We start from the raw sequence: 21222 nt of genomic DNA on the forward strand, positions 1-21222 counted from the left end.
TTTGAAACTAATTTGGGAAGCGAAAGAAACTAAAAAACACAAACAAAACTTTCACACGTAACGTAAAAAGGCGTCTTTTTCTCAGGCATGAGTGCCTGGCAGCTGGGTTTAGGGCTCCGAAGGTAATTGGAGGTGTCCTAAGATGGTTGATAAAATAGCAATAAGAAGAAATTCATAATAATAATAAAAAAAAGCCAAAACTAAGTTGTACAAAAAATTGTCCTTTTCCAAATCCTGTTAATCTAAGTTTCCTCCCAGAGTCTCCAAAGCTATTAAAAAGAAACAATTGGAGAAGGGCAAAGAAATTCACAATTTTGGTTTTAGCAGGTTGCTTTACATGTATGTTATCAGAGCAGGGCTCACAAGGTTAAAATTATAAATCATCTCATGACTTATCATGTTGAGATCATTTGAGAAAAATATCATTTACTGTAATCCCCCCTGCTTATAGAGCCAGAGTGTTTGGTTTAGTAGTAGTCTACTGGTTATAAAGCCGATGGCAAATAAAGTTAATCTCTGTTTTTCTCAAACTCACAAATCTACATTCTGGACAACAGTAGAAATAAAATAAATAAAAATATAAATGCTCCAGATGATCATTTATGACTTTGTTTAAACATGTACAATATTTTCAGGTGTATGTAAGGGAAGGCGGGGAGCCCAGAAGTGTGCAAATTAAAAAAAGAGCAAATTTCACACGCAGACTGTACGTGTTTTTACTTTACTGAAAGAAAGAATGCTTTCAGTATTCAATGAATAATGAAAATCTTTCAGCTCTCCAATGGCAGGAAACTGTTTTGACAAATAGAAGAAAGAAAGATCACACTTTAGGGTTGTGAAATCATTTCTTTCGTGATTTAACAACACCTGAGTTTTCAGTGTTGTTGTCAGATCTGGATAACTGATCGGATCCAAAAGAGGGAAGAGGGATGGGGTGTGGGGGTGTGGGGGGGGGGGGGCGTCACTCACTCACTTGCTCGGTTCACAGTGGCGGCATTTTTCCATTTAGGAGGATCTCAACATACGTGTGAAAGGTTCATTGTGTCCGCTGCTGTTGTTGTGGAGTGAAGCCGAGGACGACGCCCTCCTGGATTATCTTTTATTCGCGCTGTAAGTGCAGAAAACACTCTCTAGATGAAGCGGCACCCTCAAAAAACTCTGGGTTGTGGTGACCAGGTGACAGATTGAACTGCCCAACGGCGACGATTCTAACGCGGCGCTCCTGTTACTTTGGGATATTTCAGCCGGCCAATATACACCTCTGGACATTAAAAGTCATTAATGCGTTATTACAAGTATGTCCGGGTGTTGCTGCGACAATGGACGGAGGGCGCGTCGCCTCTGCAGAGGCATGAAGGTCACACTGTACGGCGAGCGTTGCGGCTTCCTGTTTAATCAACGGACGGATGCGCGTGACTAAAAATACCGTGCGTGTGTGCTGTGTGTGTGTGTGTGTGGCGTGCGGCGTGTTCCCATTCATCTGTGGTGACGGAGCCGTGTGGAGAGGCGCCGCTGCGCCCGACAAAACGCGCGCTCGCAGGAAACACCCCTGCAAAGGTGACACTAGCGCCCGCTAGCAAGTTTACTCACCGCAGTCAAGGGCACACCTGTGCGTGTGTGAATGTGCGTGTGTGTGTGCGGGCGCGCGTGTGTGTGTGTGTGTGTGTGTGTGTGTATGGCGAGTCCACCTGGTCCGATATTCTCTCTTCTCTGAACCGGACCTGCCGCCCTCCTGTCACTCACTATGAGTCCATAATTCTATTTCCCTTCGTCCGCCCTCCATCATCTCCATCACTCCGGTCCTGCAGCCCCCCCCCCTCCACTCCCTTCATCTTTTGTGCCCCGCCCCCTCTGTCACCACCCCTCTGTTCTGTGTGATCAATTAGGAGACATTAGTCCTGCCGATAATTCCAGGTGACGGAACCTCGGGAGGCCTCTCTCTCTCTCTCTCTCCTTCATCTCTCGTCCTTCTGCCTGCCATCACTCGCCCTTTCTCCTCCCCCCACCCCCTCCCTCCCTCCCTCGCTCCACACCTGGCCGTCCTGACACTGCTGCTCCTCCTCCCTGTCAGCTCTGCTCTCCCCTCCAACCGCAAACAACAGACCCCCCCCCCCCCTCTCATCAGGACGCCTCCCTCCTCCCCCCTGCCCCCAACCCCTTATACAATCTTGTACCCCCCCCCCCTTTCTCATCAGGACGCCCCCCACCTTCCCCCCACCCCTTATACAATCTTGTACCCTCCCCCCCACCTCCACCCCCCGACAGTGACATATCAGCCGCAGCTCTCCTCTCCTCCTCCTCCTCCTTTTCACGCTGACAGTGACACATCCCCCCCCCCCCCCACCTCCTTTTCATCCCCCCTCTGCCCTCCCGTCGTGTCCCCGACTCGGCTCCGCACCTTTCTCTCCCTCCCTCCCCGCTATCTCGCTCTCGCCAGGTTGCCGCTCACAATTGACGGACGCCGTCCTTCCTCCTCTCCCGCGTGCCAGCCGCTCACCTGTATCCTAGCAACCGCCTCTCCTTTAGGCTCCCTTCGGCTCCGACGCTCCACGCTGAGCGGGCAAACAAGGTGGCCGGGTGGGGCGGACGGGGTTCGGGGGGGAAGGAACAAGCTCCCTCGTTTATCCTCCTCCCTCCATCCGTTCAGTCATTCCTTTGCACGCGGCGCCGAGGCCACGGCAGACTCGGCAGGAGTTGGTAAGTAAGCGGCCGGGCTGCGAACGCCGCAGTCTGTCCCCACATACAAATGAGCGCTAACTAATAGAAAACGGGGCATTTATGTACAGGGAAGTGCGCGGGGGATTACTGCGAGTGTTTCTTTCATGCTGTGTGTATCTGCGTGCGTGCGTGTGCGCGCGCGGATCCCCGTGGCTCCAATCTAACCGGCTGACACAGTGAAAAAGCTCCAAATAAATACCGTCTGCGGCGCTCCTGGAGCACGCTGAGCCCTGCCTTTCTAAAAAGGTTCTCGCTGTTTGGCGCGATAAACGTGCGTGTGTGTAGGTTCGCGGAAAGAAGAAGAAAAAAAAAAAATCTTTTTTTTTTTGTTTTTTTTTTGCAGAGGCTCTCGTTCACAGTCTTCAGAAATAACAAAGAGCAAAAAGAAGGAAAGAAAAAGAAAAAGCAAAAAAAATAATTGTCAGAGAGGCCGGCACGTTCAAAAAAAGGCCTCGCGACGGGACGCCGTCGCCGCCGAAATCTCGCAAGCTGCTCTGCGAAGAAGGGCCACTCGCACGCACGCACGCACGCACACACGCGCTAACTGGAAAAAAAGAAAAAAAAATGAGAAGAGAGAGAGAGAGAGAGAGAGAGAGAGAGAGAGAGAGAGAGCGAAGGAAAAAAAAAGTGCTGTTCCCGCACGTGTCCTGGCGTAATTTATGAGCGGGCTCCTGGGCGGACCCCTCAGAGGGGTCCTCGTCACGCTGCATGGCCCTGGTGCTCAGCGCAATCCCTCCCCAGTGGGTACCGCCCACCCCCCACACCTCGCCCGCCCACCTCAATTCACCACACACACACACACACAATGTCCTCCTTGCGAAGGGAGAAGTCGTCTGTCAGAAGCTGGCGGCACGGTTAGCGCGACAAAAAGCCAAGTAAACACGAGGGCTTCAGGCTTGGCAGCGTGGCCGCGGATCTGTTTAGCAAAAAGGATGGAGGAGGGAGGAGGGAGGAAAAACAGCAACAGACTGATCTGTTTGCAAAAGTAATAATACCAATAACGCATCGTTGCAGCCTCATTGAATCATCGCCGGTCGCGGAGCAAAAATCTAGCGGCGGAGCTGAGATGACAGTTCACCAAGGCGACGGTGGACTCAAACCACCTCATGCATTCGCATCAAATTTGAGAATCCCACGATTCATGGCTTTAAGTAACACTGGAAAGAATTTTATTCATCTATGTTCTTATTATTTCAAATGAGCTACTGCAAGGAATCTATTAAGACAGACAAATGCTCGTGTTATTAAGTCGTACGTGGTGAGAGCTCAGGTGGCGCAGCAGCACTGATGCAGTAAGGTATAAGTGCACGGAGCAACAATTATGTTGTGTGACTCAATTAACTTCATCATTAGTCCCTAAGTCAACTCACATCATCACCTATCATTCAGAGCTGCGTGCTGCGTGGCAGAGGTAAATATTGCGGCGGTGAAATTGGAATAGAAATGGAACGGAACACGGCTCGGTGGCTGTAACGCGGCGTGGTTACATCACAGCGCCGCCGTGAAGCCGCTGTGAACTCTGCCTTCTATCCTGTTCCGACAGCTGTTTCAGAGCTCCATATGTTGACTCTGACTCCGCGCCCCGAGGTGAGGGGCCTTGTACGGCACTGAAGGACACGAACCTCCACCAAGGGCACTCACAGCAGCAGAAGCAGCACAGCTTTTCTATTTTTTTTTGTTGAAAAATGATGGGAAGGCAGGATGATGATAATCATCCTGCCTTCCGTTATTATAACATTATTATAAACATTATTCTGTTTTGCTAAACAGAATAATGATAATTATTATTATTATCATTATTATTATACATCAGTGTAATAAATCCTGCATTGCTCATTATAAAGTTTTGTGGAAACACGCCAAGCGTTTACAACTCTTCTTCTTCTTCTGTTGCGTCCGAACCTGTCTTCTAGCTCCAGCGTCGCTCTGTATGCGACACTAATAAGACCATCCACCACGGAGGCATCTTAAATTGCCTCAGATGGGAGCACTTTGCGATGGATGTGTAAGATTTTACGACTGGAGGTCTTTGCCATCCAGCTGCGTTTTTAATGCTAACAGATAACTGTATTTTTCTATCCGTCTAAATGCCATTAATAATGCATGCGGAGGCGATAAGAGGACTTGCTCCTGCTCTTTCCGCTGATACTGCTGTTTCATAAGATCCCTCCATCTGTTGACTCTCGTCTCTGGTGTAAAAGGGCAATCAAGGGCTCGGTGACACATCTGCTCCCTCAGACACAAAATGAGACATACGACAACCATGAAGCGCGCGCCTATGTTTCCCATTTCTCCTCTCTGCGGTCCGCCGGAACTGCACGTATACAGGCAGGTCCGAAAAAAAAATAACAATCTTCCGCTCCCTTCCAGCTTCCCATCCACCTGTAGCGATCAGAATCTCATCCTGAGCTACCCAGTAAGTGCTCTCCTCTGAGTTCCTGCCAGCCATTCCTTTAAGTACAACTACAGCGAATTGGCTTCAGAGAAAAACATCCACTTCCCCCAGTGGATCTGTTAAGATTCCTGCACTGACTGAAACCTGCTGGAGGGGAAAAAAAAAAGAAAGAAAAAAAAAAGCGCCCACCATGGTGCGGTTCATCCATCGGTGTGTCTGACGGGCTGCTTAGTTATGCCGAGCACAGGCCAGAACTCCTGCTGAGTCTGATTTTGACAGTGTTGCAAGAGGCGGCGGTGACAATCCTCACACATTGGACTCGCTTTGTTTTCATGGAGCGATGTTAAAAAAAAAAAAAAAAAGTGTCTGCGTCTGGGTTGAATGTAAATCAGAGCGAGGTTCAGGGGTGTTTTGTCAGGTCAAGCAACAAACAAACAAGGTGGTCAACCTGAGAATAAGGAGATGCTTATGGATGACTAAGTGGATGTTGATGCCCGATCATCCCGCACATCCTGGGAATGGACAAAAACAATACAAAACCAAACAACAGACACAAGGAGTTTGCCAATATGTTAAATTACATTTAGAATGGAACTAGAATACAATTAAATGCAGCAGCTGTTTAGTGGGTGTTCCTAAAAACTGTAATTTTTTCCTCTCTCTGTATGTGTCTGGTGATTTTGAATAATACTAAAAGAAAATTTGGCACAATTCTTCATTTTTTTTTTGCACATTTAAGCTGCTAATGACTAAGTCACCTGCTGTGGGTTCAGTAAAGGCTCATTATTACTTATCTTGAGGACCTTCAAGCAAGTTGAAAGGAAAAAAAAAATGCTGTGCTGTGTCAGACGATGAGGGGATTAAAAAAAAAATATATTTATCTTCAAATGGAATTTAAGTAATTGTCTGCTTCACCTAGAAGATTTTGGGGTGTTTTTCATTAAAAGCTCTGCAGGTGGTCTTAGCGAGGCGGCCGGGTTTCCGCCCTCCCCCCCGCCGCCGCTCGCCTACTCCGATATCGCTCCTCCATCTGGAGAACGCCTTCAAACTACGCGCACCGGTCGGCTGGAGTGACACTCGACGCGACGCGACGCGCTCACTCACCGATGAAGTAGGAGAGCAGCACGGCCAGTAGGGCCGCGGCCGCGATGGCGCTCACCGCCGCGCACTTCCAGCTGCAGTACTTGGACGGCTTCTTGAGCTTGAAGGCCGAGCGCGAGAAGGTGTTCCTGGGCAGCAGGCGAGGGGGCGGAGAGTAGACCGTCCCCGAGGTCAGGGGGTAGCCGGGAGAGGAGCTGCTGAAGAGGGGGGTTGTCCCCGAGGACGTCTTGAACAAGAAGTGCCTGAGGAGGGGGAGGGGGAAGGAGGTGGAGGAGGAGGAGGGGGAGGAGAAGAACAGACACAGCAGGTCAGGCCTGGCAGGTGTGTGCGTGTGTGCGGCGCGGAGACGGAAGAAGGAGAGATAACATTAGCGTTCATTAGCCGAGCCGGAGCTCAGTCCGTCTGCTGTCTGACTGTGTGGGAAGGGAAAGGAAAGCATCAAAGCCGACGCGGCGCTTCGCCGCCTGACTGAAGTCCAGCCGACGGGTCACATGTGCGCCAGCTTCCCGTCCAATTTCTCCTTTCTGATGAATCCTTCCTGACACGTCGGCTCTCCAAATTGATTCTGTTCCAGTCAAAGAACTCTTATTTCTTTCTTTTTTTTTTTTTTGGACTTCCACCTGTTAGACAATTTTTTTTTCTCTCACCCCCTCCACTGCCATCCCTGACGTGCTTCGTTTCCTCCCTCCGGATCAGCGCCGCGCCTCCCTCTCCGTCTCTCATTGTCCCGCTGGGGTCGGAGCTCAGGGGGAGGATAATAGAGGGATTTGAACCCTCATCCTTTCGCCCACATTACCTATTATCCTCCGCTATTGCTGCACCTGCTCACCCATCACGCACCCCTTTGCCACTCTGTCCCACTCCTTCTCCTCTTGCCTCACTGTTATTATTATTTTCCAGCACCCTGCTGTTGTCCTGACTCCCCTTCCTATAGAACTCCACCAGGCTGACACCATTTTTTTTTTTTTTTTTTTTTTTTTTTTACCTTTAATGCTTCATCTCCGGCCTCCTGTCAGAGAACATGGACAAGGAGGGACTGCGCTTGAAACTTTTCACGGACAAAGAAAAAAAAACAAAAAAAAAACTATTTTTTTGACCCCTTGGTGACATCTGCTGGAACACTCATGACACGCATTGACTAGCTGCCCTCATTCAGACGCCAGGTGGTAGGACAGAAGAAAGCTCCGGGGTGACACATCAGGGGAGGCGAAGGTCGCACTGCTGATCTCAGAGACGACGGAGGAGCGGGGCGTCGCATCCGCTGTCCTTGTGCGCCTGTGACTTTACGCTCGTAGGGTTGCGTCTTTGCGAATGTGTGACCCTCGAGCAAAGACGCTGCCGTGCGTCGCAATCAGAGGACTCGCGTGTTGAAAGAAAAATGGACGCAATCCACTCTGAACTATCAGCAGGGTCAATCAGGGCTTTTCAAGCAGGGAGCGGCGGCGCTAGTTAGCGGCCAGTTGGTGGAGGAGAAATCTGATTGGCCTGACTCAAATGCAGACAAAAAAACCCCAACAACATCCAATCACCAACGTGTTTGTGTGAAATGTTCCAACTTGTGTGCTCTTCACCCTCTTGGCAAAACTTGGTAAAACAACGGCTTGAGCGGCACTGCTCGCATCAGTTTGTGAATTTTACCTGGCCGGAAAAAAGAAAACAAAAACATTCCAGCCACACAAATAATTGCTGATAGCTGCGTTACAATCAGCGCCGCTGCCAGAAATTCAGTAAGCAAACAATTGCAAAATAAATGGCCTGTTAGACAAGGACTTACAAACTTAATTGCTATCAAAAAACAGAACGTGAGCGCACAAAAACAACTCATTAAAAATAATTACTTGTTGCGCAGGACAAGTGTCTAAACAACCTCGGCAGGTTTAAAATGATTCCTGGGCTGCAAAATGAGGAAGCGGATGCAACTTTACTGCAGGCAAGCTGGAAGTGACACGTGATCAGTCGAACTTCCACATTTAGGGTCATAAAACCTATAAAACCTATTTGTATTGAGGATTATTCACTCACTGAATGCTAAAAGTAACTTTGGCATTAGCAAAAAAAACCCCCAAAAACAAAAGTTTAGTTTGGTCTTAGTTTGTGTTTTTTCTGTTGCTTTGAACGCTAAATGTTCTTGTGTACAGCTGTCCATGCTTCCTTAACTGGCTAGTTTTATCAACTTCTGTGCACTAATGTGCTGTTGTGGTGTTGTGGTGTATGTGCGCGCGCAACTTTCTCTCCATAATTCATTTCTGGAAAACGTACCTATCCCACATCCCCATGGATGCCCCCCCCCCCCCCCCCCCATGACTATGGGATATTTCTATATCCGATGGTGGCGCCTGCTGCCAGATGCAACTTCAACTTCCTGCTGGCGCAACACAATATGCTGCTATTCAAAACCCCACCGTAGAAAAAAATTTGACAAGTGACAAGATTGAACTTTTGTGCTTTTATCGAGGAGAATATGAATCGATACAAGAAGGGCACTCAGAGGGAGCTTACCTCTGCCAAGCCCCAGACTCTGCTATTCGGCTTTATGGGAATCTCGCAAGTCACCCGCTATACGTCTGGCGTGAATTTTAAGAGTCTGAGAAATATGTCAAATTAGGTTTTGCAAAGCTGAATTTGTATCTGCATAATCTCTTAATCATCACTTAAGGGCTTTTCACGGAGCTGCTGCAAGTCTCTGCACGGGAGCCACATATTCCCCATCTCCCTTGTATTTTTCCGCTGTTGTGGGTATTATTATGAGGGTATTGGATTTGCAGCTCCCAGCCAATTACACCGCACAGTGTGTGTCTGTCTGCTCCATCTGTGTCATGGAGCAGAAAGGGCTGCAGGTCTTTCCGTCTGACGTACGATGAACTTAAAAAAAACGTGAAATGTGTCACTGAGGGCCGCTCCCTGTCTTTAAATCAACCCGGCTCACATGGACGTTTAATCTGTATTGACACCGACGGACTGATTTGGCTTGAATGGCGTCAAAACAAAAAAACTTCTAAATCTGGACTAACTCTGTGTTTGTGTAACGAATCAATACCTATCTTGTTCCTCCTGACTAGCATGACAAGTCACATGACACAAGCTTAGAACAAATGGAATATTATGAGTGCCGGTTTCTAAGCTACTATCATGTAGTTGCTCTCTTTTCATGGAAACACTTCAACATCTATTTACATGCCAGACATCATCACCTGACCCGTTTTAGAAACAATGTCTTGGCGTAGTTCAACCACTAGGGGCGCACTGTCCCTCCTTGATAGGAAAATCGAGGAGGTTTAATGGGTTTTACCTTTGGCACTCGCACTCCATCACAAACCACGTCATTAAAAAAGTAAAAATAAAGAACGACATCGCCGGCTATCTTAGCTAAAGGACAAAGCAGACCAAAAACATTAACGCGTCTTGGCGGCAATAAAAGGGGTTGCAGTTCAAGAGGAGTTATGAGGCTGTCAAGTGGAGTCAAGTGGAGTTTAAAGTCGCCAGATTTGTGACTCAACTCCGCCTTCGTGTCCCTGATCTGTGACTCAGAACCCCGTCACGTTTTCTAGACTCGCACTGGTCCAAACGCTGCGACTGCTGCTGCTGCTGCTCCGTCCTCTCTGCTGTACATCACCCTCTGTTATTCACAGTGGACCAGGTGGACCTCTAATAATCCTCGACAGTGTCTCATGACTGCCGTTTGCAATGAGGCTTAACTGCGTTTTCGCCGCATCAGCCCCAAACCCCCTTTGATTGAATCTCTAGAGCTGCCGTTTCAGTCTGACAGTGTGTCTGTGCATGATGCTGCCGCTGCTGATGGAAACTGGTGATGTGCTCATGGCATGAAGAGATGTTTGAGAGCGCCTCCGTCCCCTCTCTATTAATTATTCAACCCGTCTGCGCTGTGCGTTCCTCTCTGGCTCTCTCGCCATCTCAAGCCACTGATTGCTGGATTTGTTACCCTGCAGGACTCTTTTCCCTTCCGTTAAGAAAGAAAAAAAGACATATATAAAAAAAGAAACCTCCACTTTTTCTCTCTTGCCTCCTCTCCCTCCCAAGTCACTGGTCGGGTTCGGTGCGTGACACGGAGGAAAATAAAGGAAACAGAAGAACAGGGAGGGGGGGGAGAGTCCCCCTGAAGACAGATGGGGAGTGAAAAGAACGCGAGGAGAAAGCACGCAAGAAGATTCTGGGCAAAATAAAAAAAAATACTACTCTCCCAGTGTCGTACTCGTCAATTTTAATGTGCATGCACAGATCTACCGCTGGAGAGAGAGCGAGAGAGAGAGAGAGAGAGAGAGAGAGAGAGAGAGAGAGAGCGAGAGAGGCACAAATGCATACGTATGCGTGCATGCATGCATGCAAACGCGCGTGTGCAGGCGTGCAGGCTCCAAGGTCATCGGGCTCCGAGCCTCTCCGCTCGTTTTCGCGGGCGCCGTCGCTCTCTGTGAAGCCGAGGCCGGCGGTAATTAATTACAGTGGGCCTAATGTGCGCGCCAATGCAAGAAAAAGGGGGGACCGAGCCGCTGGATTACACACATTCATCGACACGACGTGCACAATTTAACGTGCTGGGTGTTATTGTTGTTGTTCTGTTTTTTTTCTCCGTGTGCGTGCGGCCACCGAATTTCATTTCGCTCCTCGCCTTTGTTGTTTGCGCGCGGCGGCTCCGCTGTTCCCAACGAGGCGGGATGGGAATATGTCTATGGGCCATACTAATTATGAGTAGAAATGGTAAGTGTCTAATGTGCTCTGGGGAGGTAATTGACATTGATTTATGTTGCAGAGGACTGTGGAGGAGGTGGGGGGGGTTTCTAACATAGCAGGCAGCCCGCAATCACAACTCTGTATCATTAGGATGGAGTGTGTGTGTGTGTGTGTGTGTGTGTGTGTGTGTGTGTGCGTACACTCGTGTGCATACTGTGTTTTTGCCGTGTGAATATTGTGAGTTTTTTGACAGTGGTCCAGCATGGAAACGTCAGACATAATTAGAGGGAGCTGACAGAGACCCCCCCCGCCACACACACACACACACACACACACACACACCTCTTCTCCTCTCCTCCTCTGACTGAGCTGCCAGTAGCTGAACCCCCCCCCACTTAAACACACACAGGACACTCACACTCCCACAGCGGCGAGTCCCGCCATTACTTTCTCGCTGTCATGCATCCTGTCTGACACACACGGTGGCATTTATACGTGTGTGTGTATATATATATGTATATATGTACACAAACAGACACACACACACACACACACACAGGCGGAACAATCAAAGTGGCACACCGGGACGCAGTTGCGCCGACTCGACTACCCACGCAGACAGAAAAAAAAAATAATTACTCTGGGTTTTCTTTCATGACATCGGCCCCATAAGAGCGAGCAAACATTTCATTCACATCCTGGCGGAGCGCAGAGTGACACACGAGACGGCCGGAAGGGGAGAGGGGGCGCTATAGATCGGAGGACGAGAGGAAGGGAGGGAGGGGAGGGGAGGGGACCGCCTCCGTTCCCCATCGAGAGAGAGGAGGACCTGGACAATTAACCACAGAACAGAGAGCATGCTGGGTAATTAGCAAGAAGTCAAAGCTTGCGTCCCCCCCCCCGAGTGAACACAAACACAAGCGCTCACAAATGCGGTTGCTCGGGGGTGCCACTCTAAAGAAGCATCATCAGAGGTGGAGGACGATTAACAGAGGTCCGCTTGGCACAGGGGGCAACTGCAGAAACGGTCAGATCCGAGAATGAAAGACGAGGCCCGGAGAGCCGAGGACGCTCAAGGGTGGCGCACCCCCCCCGGCTACAAACAATAATTGGCCGTTGGATGCGGTATAGTTGACAGTCGTTTCATTTGACGGTGCTTTTAGTAAAACAAAACAAAACAAAACAAAACAAAACAAAACAAAACAAAACAAGCAAGAGTCCCGGGCTCTGTGACAAACCGCAGAAGAAAAAAATAAATAAAGCAAGCGATGAAATCTAGTATGCATCTTCCTGCAGGCAGGGAGCGAGAAAGAGAAAGAGAAAGAGGAAGAGGGAGATGGAGAGATTCTATTTATGATTAAAGACGTTACCCAGTGACACACATGATGTAGATCAAATATTCCTTCCTGGAAGTTACAGAGAATTCCGAGAGAAAAAGATTATCTCTCCGCTAATGTCAGGCCACTTTATTACATTTTTATGAAAACATCGCTTTCTCTTTTTTTTTTTTTTTTTTTCTTCTTCAGGGTTCGGGGGAGACTGGAGCAGCGGCGACGGTGATGCATCACGCGGCAAAAGGCCACGTGGCAAACGAGAGAAGCAATTGTTCAAGCCACCAGCAGGGATATGGGACGTGTCAGGATCTCATTTGATTAGCGAGGTGATTAATTGATTGATTGATCGCGTCGTGCACCCCGGGCTTCACGGCGATAACTCACGTCTTTTTTTTTATTTTTTTAAAAAAAATTTTTTTAAAGCGTCGTCTAAAATCTGGAGTTAGCGGGCGGAGCGGCGACGTGGCAAAAAACCTGCATCGGAAGGTAAAAAAGTCGTCAGGGAAGGTGTCGATGCAAATGCTTCTGGAGGGTTTTTTTCAATTTGCGATTTATGTTTGTATGGACATATCTCCGATTATGTATATATCTGCTTCTCCAGTGCCAGCCATTGTTCTTTGGCTTCCAAGAGGAGCTCGTTGACCTCGCTGCCTCCCCCTGTTGGAAACGACCTTGTCCCGACTTCAAGGTTTTCTTTTTCAGATGAACAGATGAAAGTGAGTTCTTTTGTAACTGTATAAACCTTTGATCAGGTTAGACCTTGTCCATAGCTGCAGACAATTTCTCTCTTTGCCTTGCGTTATTGTAAAAAGAAAAAAAAATATATATTTATGTCTTTTGAATTTGATAATTGATTTAGCTCGAACAACGTCCTCTGACCTTCTCGACTTGGGCCGCATCTCTTGGATTTCAAAATATTCCACGCGGCTCATCCATGAACTTGCATATAAAGTGCCTTAGCCTTGCATGGGTCCCACAGTGAATCCTTCACGAATCCTTCCTTTGATGGACGAGAAGGATGAGTGAGTGAGCAGCTAGTGAGAGCGGTAAGAGAGAGGTTTAGCCTGGACGCTGCCGCAGTGGCAATTTGAGAGGAATAAGTGGGTGGTATTTTTTAACATTTAAAGAAAAACCCAAAATGTCAGAGAGTTTTTTTCTTCTTTTTTTTTTTTTATCGCTTCGTTCCCTGTTGAAGTTTAGAAAAAATATAAATTGCTACAAAGAGGTGCGTGGCAGCTAGCGGGCAGCTAAAGTTTGCCGCCACTCTTCAGATCGTTGTGACGGGCTAAGGAGACCCTGCGAGGGAAGATCTCCGCTTTTTGTTTATATTATTCATAATATCAATGTCCTCGTCTCTGTGTTACATTTTTAAAGTGACACGTGTGACTAATTTCCCCGACATATTATCTCAATAATTCATAGAAGTTGCGCTAGCGGCTACAGTACGTGCCTGACTTTCCTCTTTTCTTCTTCTTCTTCTTCTTCTTCTTCTTGATCCGAAGCCACTTTACTCTCCTTCTGCTCCATCCTCTGTGGTTCCCACAGGTAACATGATTCTGTCCCCCCAGTAATGCATTTGAAAGTAACCTATAAAGCCCCGCCCCCCGCCCCCCACCGCCACCCCCCCACCCTCCCCAGATAAATTGAGACGCTGCAACCCTCTCAGTGATCTTATTTCTCGCCGAGAGCGCCGGCCCCACGGCGGAGCGGAGCCAGGGAGGGGGCGGGGGAGGGGTTGCGTGCTGCGGAGATGTTTTAAGATCACAAAGAAAGATGGAGCCGCGGCAGCGTCGGGCTCCAAGGGACTGATTGGAAATAAGGTGGTGGTGGTGGTGCTTTGGTGCAACGTGTTGCGCGCTCGCAGAGAGACAAGCTCGCCGCTCCCGTCCGCCCGTCCGCCTCGCACACACACACACACACACACACACACACACACACACACACACACACACACACACACACACACACACACACACACACACACACACACACACGCGTGCGCGGTATGCGCGACTCACAACAAGCCAATCCAGAGTCATTTATCTCGCCTCCGTGTTTCCGGCAAGGCCCCCCCCGAATCTTCATCCTTTCCTCCCCCTCCACCGTTCCCTCATACAACCCTCCCTCCCCCTCCCTCCACCGCCCCCACCCAACCCAACCCAACCCACCCACAAAAAAAAAACAATCTTCTTCAATCACCTCCTCCGCCCCTCTTTATCTCTCCCTCCTCTGTCGTAAAGCATTCCTTTCCATTTCCCTCCTCCTCTCGCTCTGCCAACTTATAGCGCCGTGTTTCTGCAACCCCCCCCCGCCCTCCCGCACACCCACCAACACCACCCGCCTCTGAGCCGCCGCCAGTCACTCGGGGCCCCCGGGTGTTCGCTGGTGATCAATCTTCATCCTCTCAGTGCTGTCGCTCTTTTGGGTCACACCAAACAGGCGGGCAGGCAGGCGCGCACACGCAAAGAACGACGATACAAAGCAGACGGCAAATGCCAACTTTTACATATAAATAAAAGTGGCGGCACGTCGCAGCCAAGGAACGCATGGTTTGTCTGAACCGCACGCACGCACGCACACACACACACACACACACACACACACACACACACACACACACACACACACACCTTCACAGGCCGTGCCCGCTCTGCTAATGCATGTGCGTGCGCTCATCATCTCCGCGTTACCGCTCAATAATGAGATGGAGGACGAGCTCCTGGCCGCCGCCAGCGCGCGGATGGTGTGACTCTCTCTCTCTCGCTGCCGAGCCCGTCTGGCTCAGGCACAGTCACCCTCGGCTCCAGGGGCCGCGGCCAGCCCCACCCGCCCCACCCAGACCTCCACCATCCCCAGTCTGGGCTGGAAGGGGGCGGAGCTGGAAACTCGGCACTGGGGTCGACAGGCGGCGAGCCACGGCCCAACCCCTGCCACCTGAGCATGACTAAATGCTGGCACGGCTCAATAGTGTGTGTGTGTGTGTGTGTGTGTGTGTGTGTGTGTGTGTCAGTGTCGCCAAGCTGCGAGCCAGAAAAAAAAACAACAAAAGATGGCACTCATAACACCTTCCGCGATAAGAGAATTCACAAGTTTTTTTTTTTCCTCTCCCAAATAACCCGACTCCCCCAGTAAAGGCCGCGGCGACAACAAACAAAGACGCAGGCCCCGCCCCCTTCTTCCCGCAGACGCAGCGCCAGCAGCGGGGCCGCCTCGGGAGAGAAATAGCTGCGGCTATGACGGTGCGCTTCGCCCGCGCCCATCTTGCACGCCGCTGCGATGCATCAGCATAGGTTAAGCATAGACCTGACATCAGTGCAGGCTGAATTAAACATAGCCGGGCCTCATAAATAATATAAATACTGCACGGGGCCCGGTCGGGCACTCTGGGGATCCTCATGGCTGCGAGCGCCACCGCCCAGCAGGAGAAACACAACTACAGCCAGCAGAGCAGAGCGGAGCAGCGCTAGCAGTAGCAGAGCGCGGGCATGCTAGCAGGCGGCATGTAGGCGGCGCCCCCTCCCCTCCTCAAACCCTCACTGCGTGCCTCATGAATAGTAATACCCTGCATGAACGCTCTGTTTGCCTGATAAGTGTTCTTTGTGTCCTGGCGAAAAAGCAAATGTGTAAGGTGTGTGAAATGGTTTGTGTTTCCTGCTCCCTCACTTCGTGTCGCATGCATAATGCCTTTGGACGCGTCGCAGCCTCATCCAGCCCCCCCCCCACCACCCCCCCCGCGCCCCTCTTTTCGGTTTGGCACTCGAAAATGGAGTCGAGATCGCGTTTGAGTAGCGCCGCACTTGAATTTGAGGCCAGAAGCAATTTTCCTTTCCGTTAGGTGGCTGGCTGGGGGGAGCAGGGGAGGGGGTGCGAGCACGACACTCATATTCTGTAGCATTGTGTTTGCTCAGTGAACTAAAAAACTGTAGCTTTCATCTAAAAAAAAAAACCAACAAAAACCCAGATTTATTACTTTTGGTTTTTTATTTATTTCTCATAACAAATCGTATGTGCTGAAATCGGTTCAAGCGCGGCTGCTTGGTTAATTTGCTGCTGTTTGCATGAGGTGGAGGGAGGGGGGGGGCAGGGCGGGGGGGTAGGCGATGCTCTACGGGGAAAAACAATTATTTTAGGTGGCCGCAAATATTAGAACCGAGGGGGCCCCATGTCAAATTATTATCTACAAAAGCGAAAATTTCAGAATGCATCCGGTGCTTTCCAATTAAATCGGCCAGATAAGTGGATTAACGCAGCGCCGCAAAAATAAACAGCGGCGCCGCGCTATTGGACAATTGAAAGTCAATTAAAACTTGCCGAGCGCGTCGAGTTGCGAGGGACACTTTCCGCGATACCTCGCCGTAAAAACTCGCAGTGGGACCGTCTCCGTTCAGCTCTATGAGAATCGCCTCCGAGTTTAATTGCGCGCTACCGGTTCAGCACGAGAGCGAAGTTAGCATTCGGTCCGAGCCGAGAGGTAATTAGCACCAAACACTGGCTCCTGAAGAACCTGACACGCTGCCATCGGCGCAGAGAAGAAAAGAGCCAGCTTGTGTTTTTGTTTTTCTCACAATCTCACGAGGCGCAAAATTTGAATCCAGAGTGATAACAGGTAGCTAACACCGGCAGCTTGGCGTGTGCGTGCGTGTGTGTGTGTGTGTGTATGTGTGTGTGTGTGTGTGTGTGTGTGTGAGATCCACGACCAGTTTATTGTACGTTGGAAAAATGCATGCTCTGCTCTGATTTGTGCGTGCGCCTGCCACCCTTTTTTTTTTTTTTTTTTTTGCCCTCCCTGCCGTAGCGACACATAAAAATTCCTTTACTCCCCAAGCGGGTTAACAGCCAAAGTGCTATAATGGTATAATGGCTTTAACGTCCTATTATTTTCTCTTTGCCGGTTCCTGACTCTATCACTTTGCGCTCACAAGTATGTTGTCGAGGCAGCAGGACTGGAGCGCTTTTCCATTCCTCTCTATTGATCAGCCAAGGCCGACCGGGCCGCTGTGCTTACTGCCGTGTCTCAAGTCATCAGTGTCAGCTGGAGGACTTTTGCTGAGAAAAGGAGAGAAAAAGGAGCAGGAGGGACTTTTTTTTTTTTGTTTGTTTGTTTCTGTCCACTGACCTGGTCTCCAGCGGGACGTTGCTGTTGAGGACCCAGCTGTCCTGGAGCTGCACCGACTCCGGGGTGGTGGGCCCGTCTCCGGGGCCCGGGGCGGGCGCGTGGATGGGGTTGCGTCCCCCTCTCAGGGTGTTTCTGTTCAGGCTGTTGGCAGACTGGTGGGACAGCGTGTGGTGGTTGTGCGGCGGCGGCAGCGGAGGACGCAGCGTGGACTGACTGTGGTGGTTGGCAGCCCCTGCGGAACAAAGCAAGCAGAGAGTGGGACCGGGTTTTAGATCAGGCGTAGCAGGAAATCCTTATTTTTTTATTGCTGCAAACACAACAGTTTTCCTCTGTGTGTCTCTAAGACAAATGAAAAAAATCCATCTTTTTGACTGTTTTTTTTGTTGTTGAAAAACACACTTCTGGAGACTGGCGGCCCTTAGTGACATCACAAAGAGAGGCCTCCCATACCTCCACCTTGGAGTGGATTGTGATTCACCAGATCTTTTTTTGTGTCCCTTGCGAAACATATCGACAGCACGATTTGCAGGAGGAAAAAAAACAGAGGACTAACAATGCAGTTTTCCAGTTAACTTGGATGAGCTGGGAAAAAAAGGATCTGGAAATGGGTTCAAATATGATTAAAAAAATTACTTATCGCGACAATTAATACGTTTCATTTCTCTCTTTTTTAAAATCGGAAAAATTCAAGCTCATCTCGCCACAATTACATCCGTCTGCGGTTCACGTCTTTTACTTTGAAAATCCGCCGCTCTCGCCTCTTCTAAAGCCCTCCTGCCCGCCCCCCTCGCCACCCTCCCCTTCCGACAGGAAGAAAGTGAGTGTTTTGTGCGTTGTCAGTGTGAGAGCACTCTGCACAGCATGCGCCCTCACATCTCACTCCCAGACTTTGGGGAACATGTCAGCCAGAATCCAATACCGGGCCTTCCAGCAGTAAGCTAATGGACTGTTGAGTGAAGCGGCTGAAAAACAAACCCGGATGACTCAGACGAGAGGAGCAACCCATTGACACTCATCCTTCTCTGTCCGCCGTGCCCCTCTCCCCCTCCGCTGCTCTCTCTCAATCACGGAGGGTGTTGGCCTTGTCTAAGGTGGCGAGGTGTGTGTGTGTGTGGGGTGGTCATCCAAAAAAAAAAATAAAATAAAAAAAACAATAAAAAAAAAAAAATGGATGAAAACGCGGCGCTGGAGAGCTTGACATGAGGGGCAGAGTGGCACTCAGATCTCAGAGAACGGCTAATCAGAGCAGAATGCAAAAAGCTCAGGTTCGGCACCACCTTTATTCTAATGTTCCGTCAACGGCATTCCTACACACAACCACTGATGTGAGATTTTTCCCAGCACAGCTGGCCTTTCATCGTGCCGCAGTCTCGCCTTTGATTCTTTTCGCCGTGGCCGTTCCCCACAGTTTAGGCGCTTGCTCGCAATCACGCTAAACAAATCGCTGCAGACCGACGGCGTGTATTTATAGCACCGGGTCATGCTACACATTGTCACCTCCTCCTCAGCTAGCGAGCACGTTGGCCTTTTGTGCATTGCCGGGAGCGGGCGGGTCCCCCTCTGCATTATCGGCCCGTAATGGCGACCAGTTTCGCGAGGTGACCCGATTCCGCCGCGCCGCCGCCGGGACGCAGGTGTCACCCACATGGCGCCGAAGGAACAGATGCTTGCGAAAGGAGAGCCGAGGCGACGGCGAGGAGAGGGAGCGGGAGGAGGAGGAGGAGGAGGAGGAGGCTCTGACCTCCAGCGAGGCAGCGGGAGGAGGCGCAAAACATCTGTTTGCACATGCAAAAGATGCTCTCGGGATCGGGGCGCACACACGCAGGCGCTGCACTCTGCCCACAAGGGGAGCGCGAGCCTCAGCGCGGAGTGAAATGATATAAGATGTAACAACGAAACAAAACAAAACAAAAAAACAGTTTGGATCCGCCTCCTCCTGCTCGGCCCTCCTTCATCTCCCCTTCAATTGCATTTTGTCTGCGTTGAAATGAGCCTCCTTTGTTTAAAAGCTCTGCCAGGGCCCCCGTGAGAACGGAGGAGCTCCTGCTCCACTCGATCTGCATAAAGACTTTTATCTAAACATAGTGGCAATACACACACACACACACACACACACACACACACACACACACAAGGAGACGGGGGAATGCAGAGCTCCAAGCAGGCACTGGTGAGCTCGCACACTGGCCCGTTGTCTGCTTAAATTCTGCGTATACTGTAAGACACACACACACACACACACACACACACACACACACTTCTCCTTTGTTCACTTTCCTGCTATAAATATTGAACAGTTTTTTTTTCATTCAAAGTCAAATGAATAATATATGGCGCACCTTCTATGGAAGAGAAAAATATGTTGTTTCTTTTAGCAATAGTTTTCCATGAACCGCTATGGCCTGATTGTGCGCATGCGTGTGTGTGCGTGTGCGTGTGCACCGCGGCGCCGCCGCCCACATGCAGCACGTACGACACTTGTAACAAAGAGTTAAACATTCCCCGCCGTGCGACGGAGATGAAGCAGCCATTATCTATCATCTGGCGGCAAATTTTATTACGCGTGGAGAGATTATGTCAGGAAAAATGTGGATGCCGAGAAAAACAGTGCGCAGTAATTCTTGGCATTTCACTCCCTCCGGAGCGCCCTGGGACTGCCAGGATTGTCATGTACTGTCAGGTTAACTGAGCTGAGTCGGAACGCCGTCGCTACAGTGCCGCCCCCCAACCCCCCCGCCCCCCCACTTTTTTTTTTTTTATTATTCTTGGTTGAAACAATACGTAGTAGAAGATAAGATGCGAAAAGGCAAGTCGGTCATGACTAATGCGAGGCGAACGCACGCCGGCAAAAAATAAAACATGAAATAAAAGCACGGCTTTTAGTCGTCCAAAAAAAATAAAATAAAATAAAAGTTACGCAATCTTTTTTTTTGCAGGAGCAGCTTTACAAAAAAAGTCTCTCTAGATGCAAAATATTTATGATCGGGGACAAATTGCTTTCTTTTGTTTTCTGCTACAGCACGGCGGAGCGATGTCAAAGGAATTTACTCTCCCGTAGACATTGTAAAGGGAACCCGCCGAGCTTGACGATGAAAAAAAAACAGACAAAAAAACAAAAAAACAAGATGCAAGCGCGCCGAGAGAGATGGAGTTCGGCCGAACGTCGAGGCCGAGGAACGGGGCTCCATTGTTCTTCATATGGGGGTGGGGGGGGGGGAGAGACAAATTAGTTTGGCCTCTGCAGTCACATGATCCAGCCTGGGCTGGAGGTAAATGGCTCCAGTGTGTTCAGGCAGGAGGAGCGAGCCGGAAGAACCGGCCGGTCGCTGATGTGCGATCCTCACTTACACCAACAGGGGACGCCCATTTTTTTTTTTTACCCGCTCTGATAAAAAGACAAAAACATGCAGCAATTAGGAAGCAGTTTCTCCCCCCCTCTTTATACATCTGCTGCCCTTCCTCTCTCTCTTCCTCTCCGCCACCGCCGCCATCGACTGGAGCGGGTCGGCGGTCGAGGGAAGATTCCCTCTCGTTTGTTGTCGCAGCGACATTTTGTCGCAGAAGCTTTGAGACCCTCAGACCGACGCTGACCCACTTTATGCTGTCCAAGGCCCCCCCCCCCCGACCGCCATCAATACACACACACACACACACACTCTATCACTGCGACCACAAAGAGGACACTAAAGCCATAAGCTGGTGGGTCTGGCTCAGTCTAAATCCTGGAAGTTCATTATTCTTGCCAATTCAGAGAGGCATTAGCCTGTCTGCTAGCGCTGCCCCCCCCCCCCAGAAGGCGCGTGTCAGCAAGAGGCCGCTTTAGTCACACGAGCTGGTGTGTGTGTGTATGTGCCAGCGTGTGTCGGGTGTTG

At 49.9% G+C, this 21222-nt stretch overlaps 1 protein-coding gene across 1 annotated transcript in view; it reads right to left on the reverse strand.

The window, feature by feature from the left end:
* The window catches only part of tenm2a (teneurin transmembrane protein 2a), a 76112-nt gene that overhangs the window by 46997 nt on the left and 7893 nt on the right, over positions 1 to 21222 (reverse strand). The window contains exons 3-4 of the mRNA XM_076043396.1: positions 17351 to 17582; positions 6218 to 6456 (exon numbers count right to left, since the gene is read on the reverse strand). Coding sequence (XP_075899511.1) covers positions 6218 to 6456; positions 17351 to 17582 — 471 coding nt within the window. The remainder of the gene's footprint in view (positions 1 to 6217; positions 6457 to 17350; positions 17583 to 21222) is intronic.

Source organism: Nelusetta ayraudi, unplaced genomic scaffold (assembly GCF_046127955.1).
Source record: "Nelusetta ayraudi isolate G7.1 ecotype Tasmania unplaced genomic scaffold, CSIRO-AGI_Nayr_v1 ptg000075l, whole genome shotgun sequence".
NCBI lineage: Eukaryota > Metazoa > Chordata > Actinopteri > Tetraodontiformes > Monacanthidae > Nelusetta > Nelusetta ayraudi.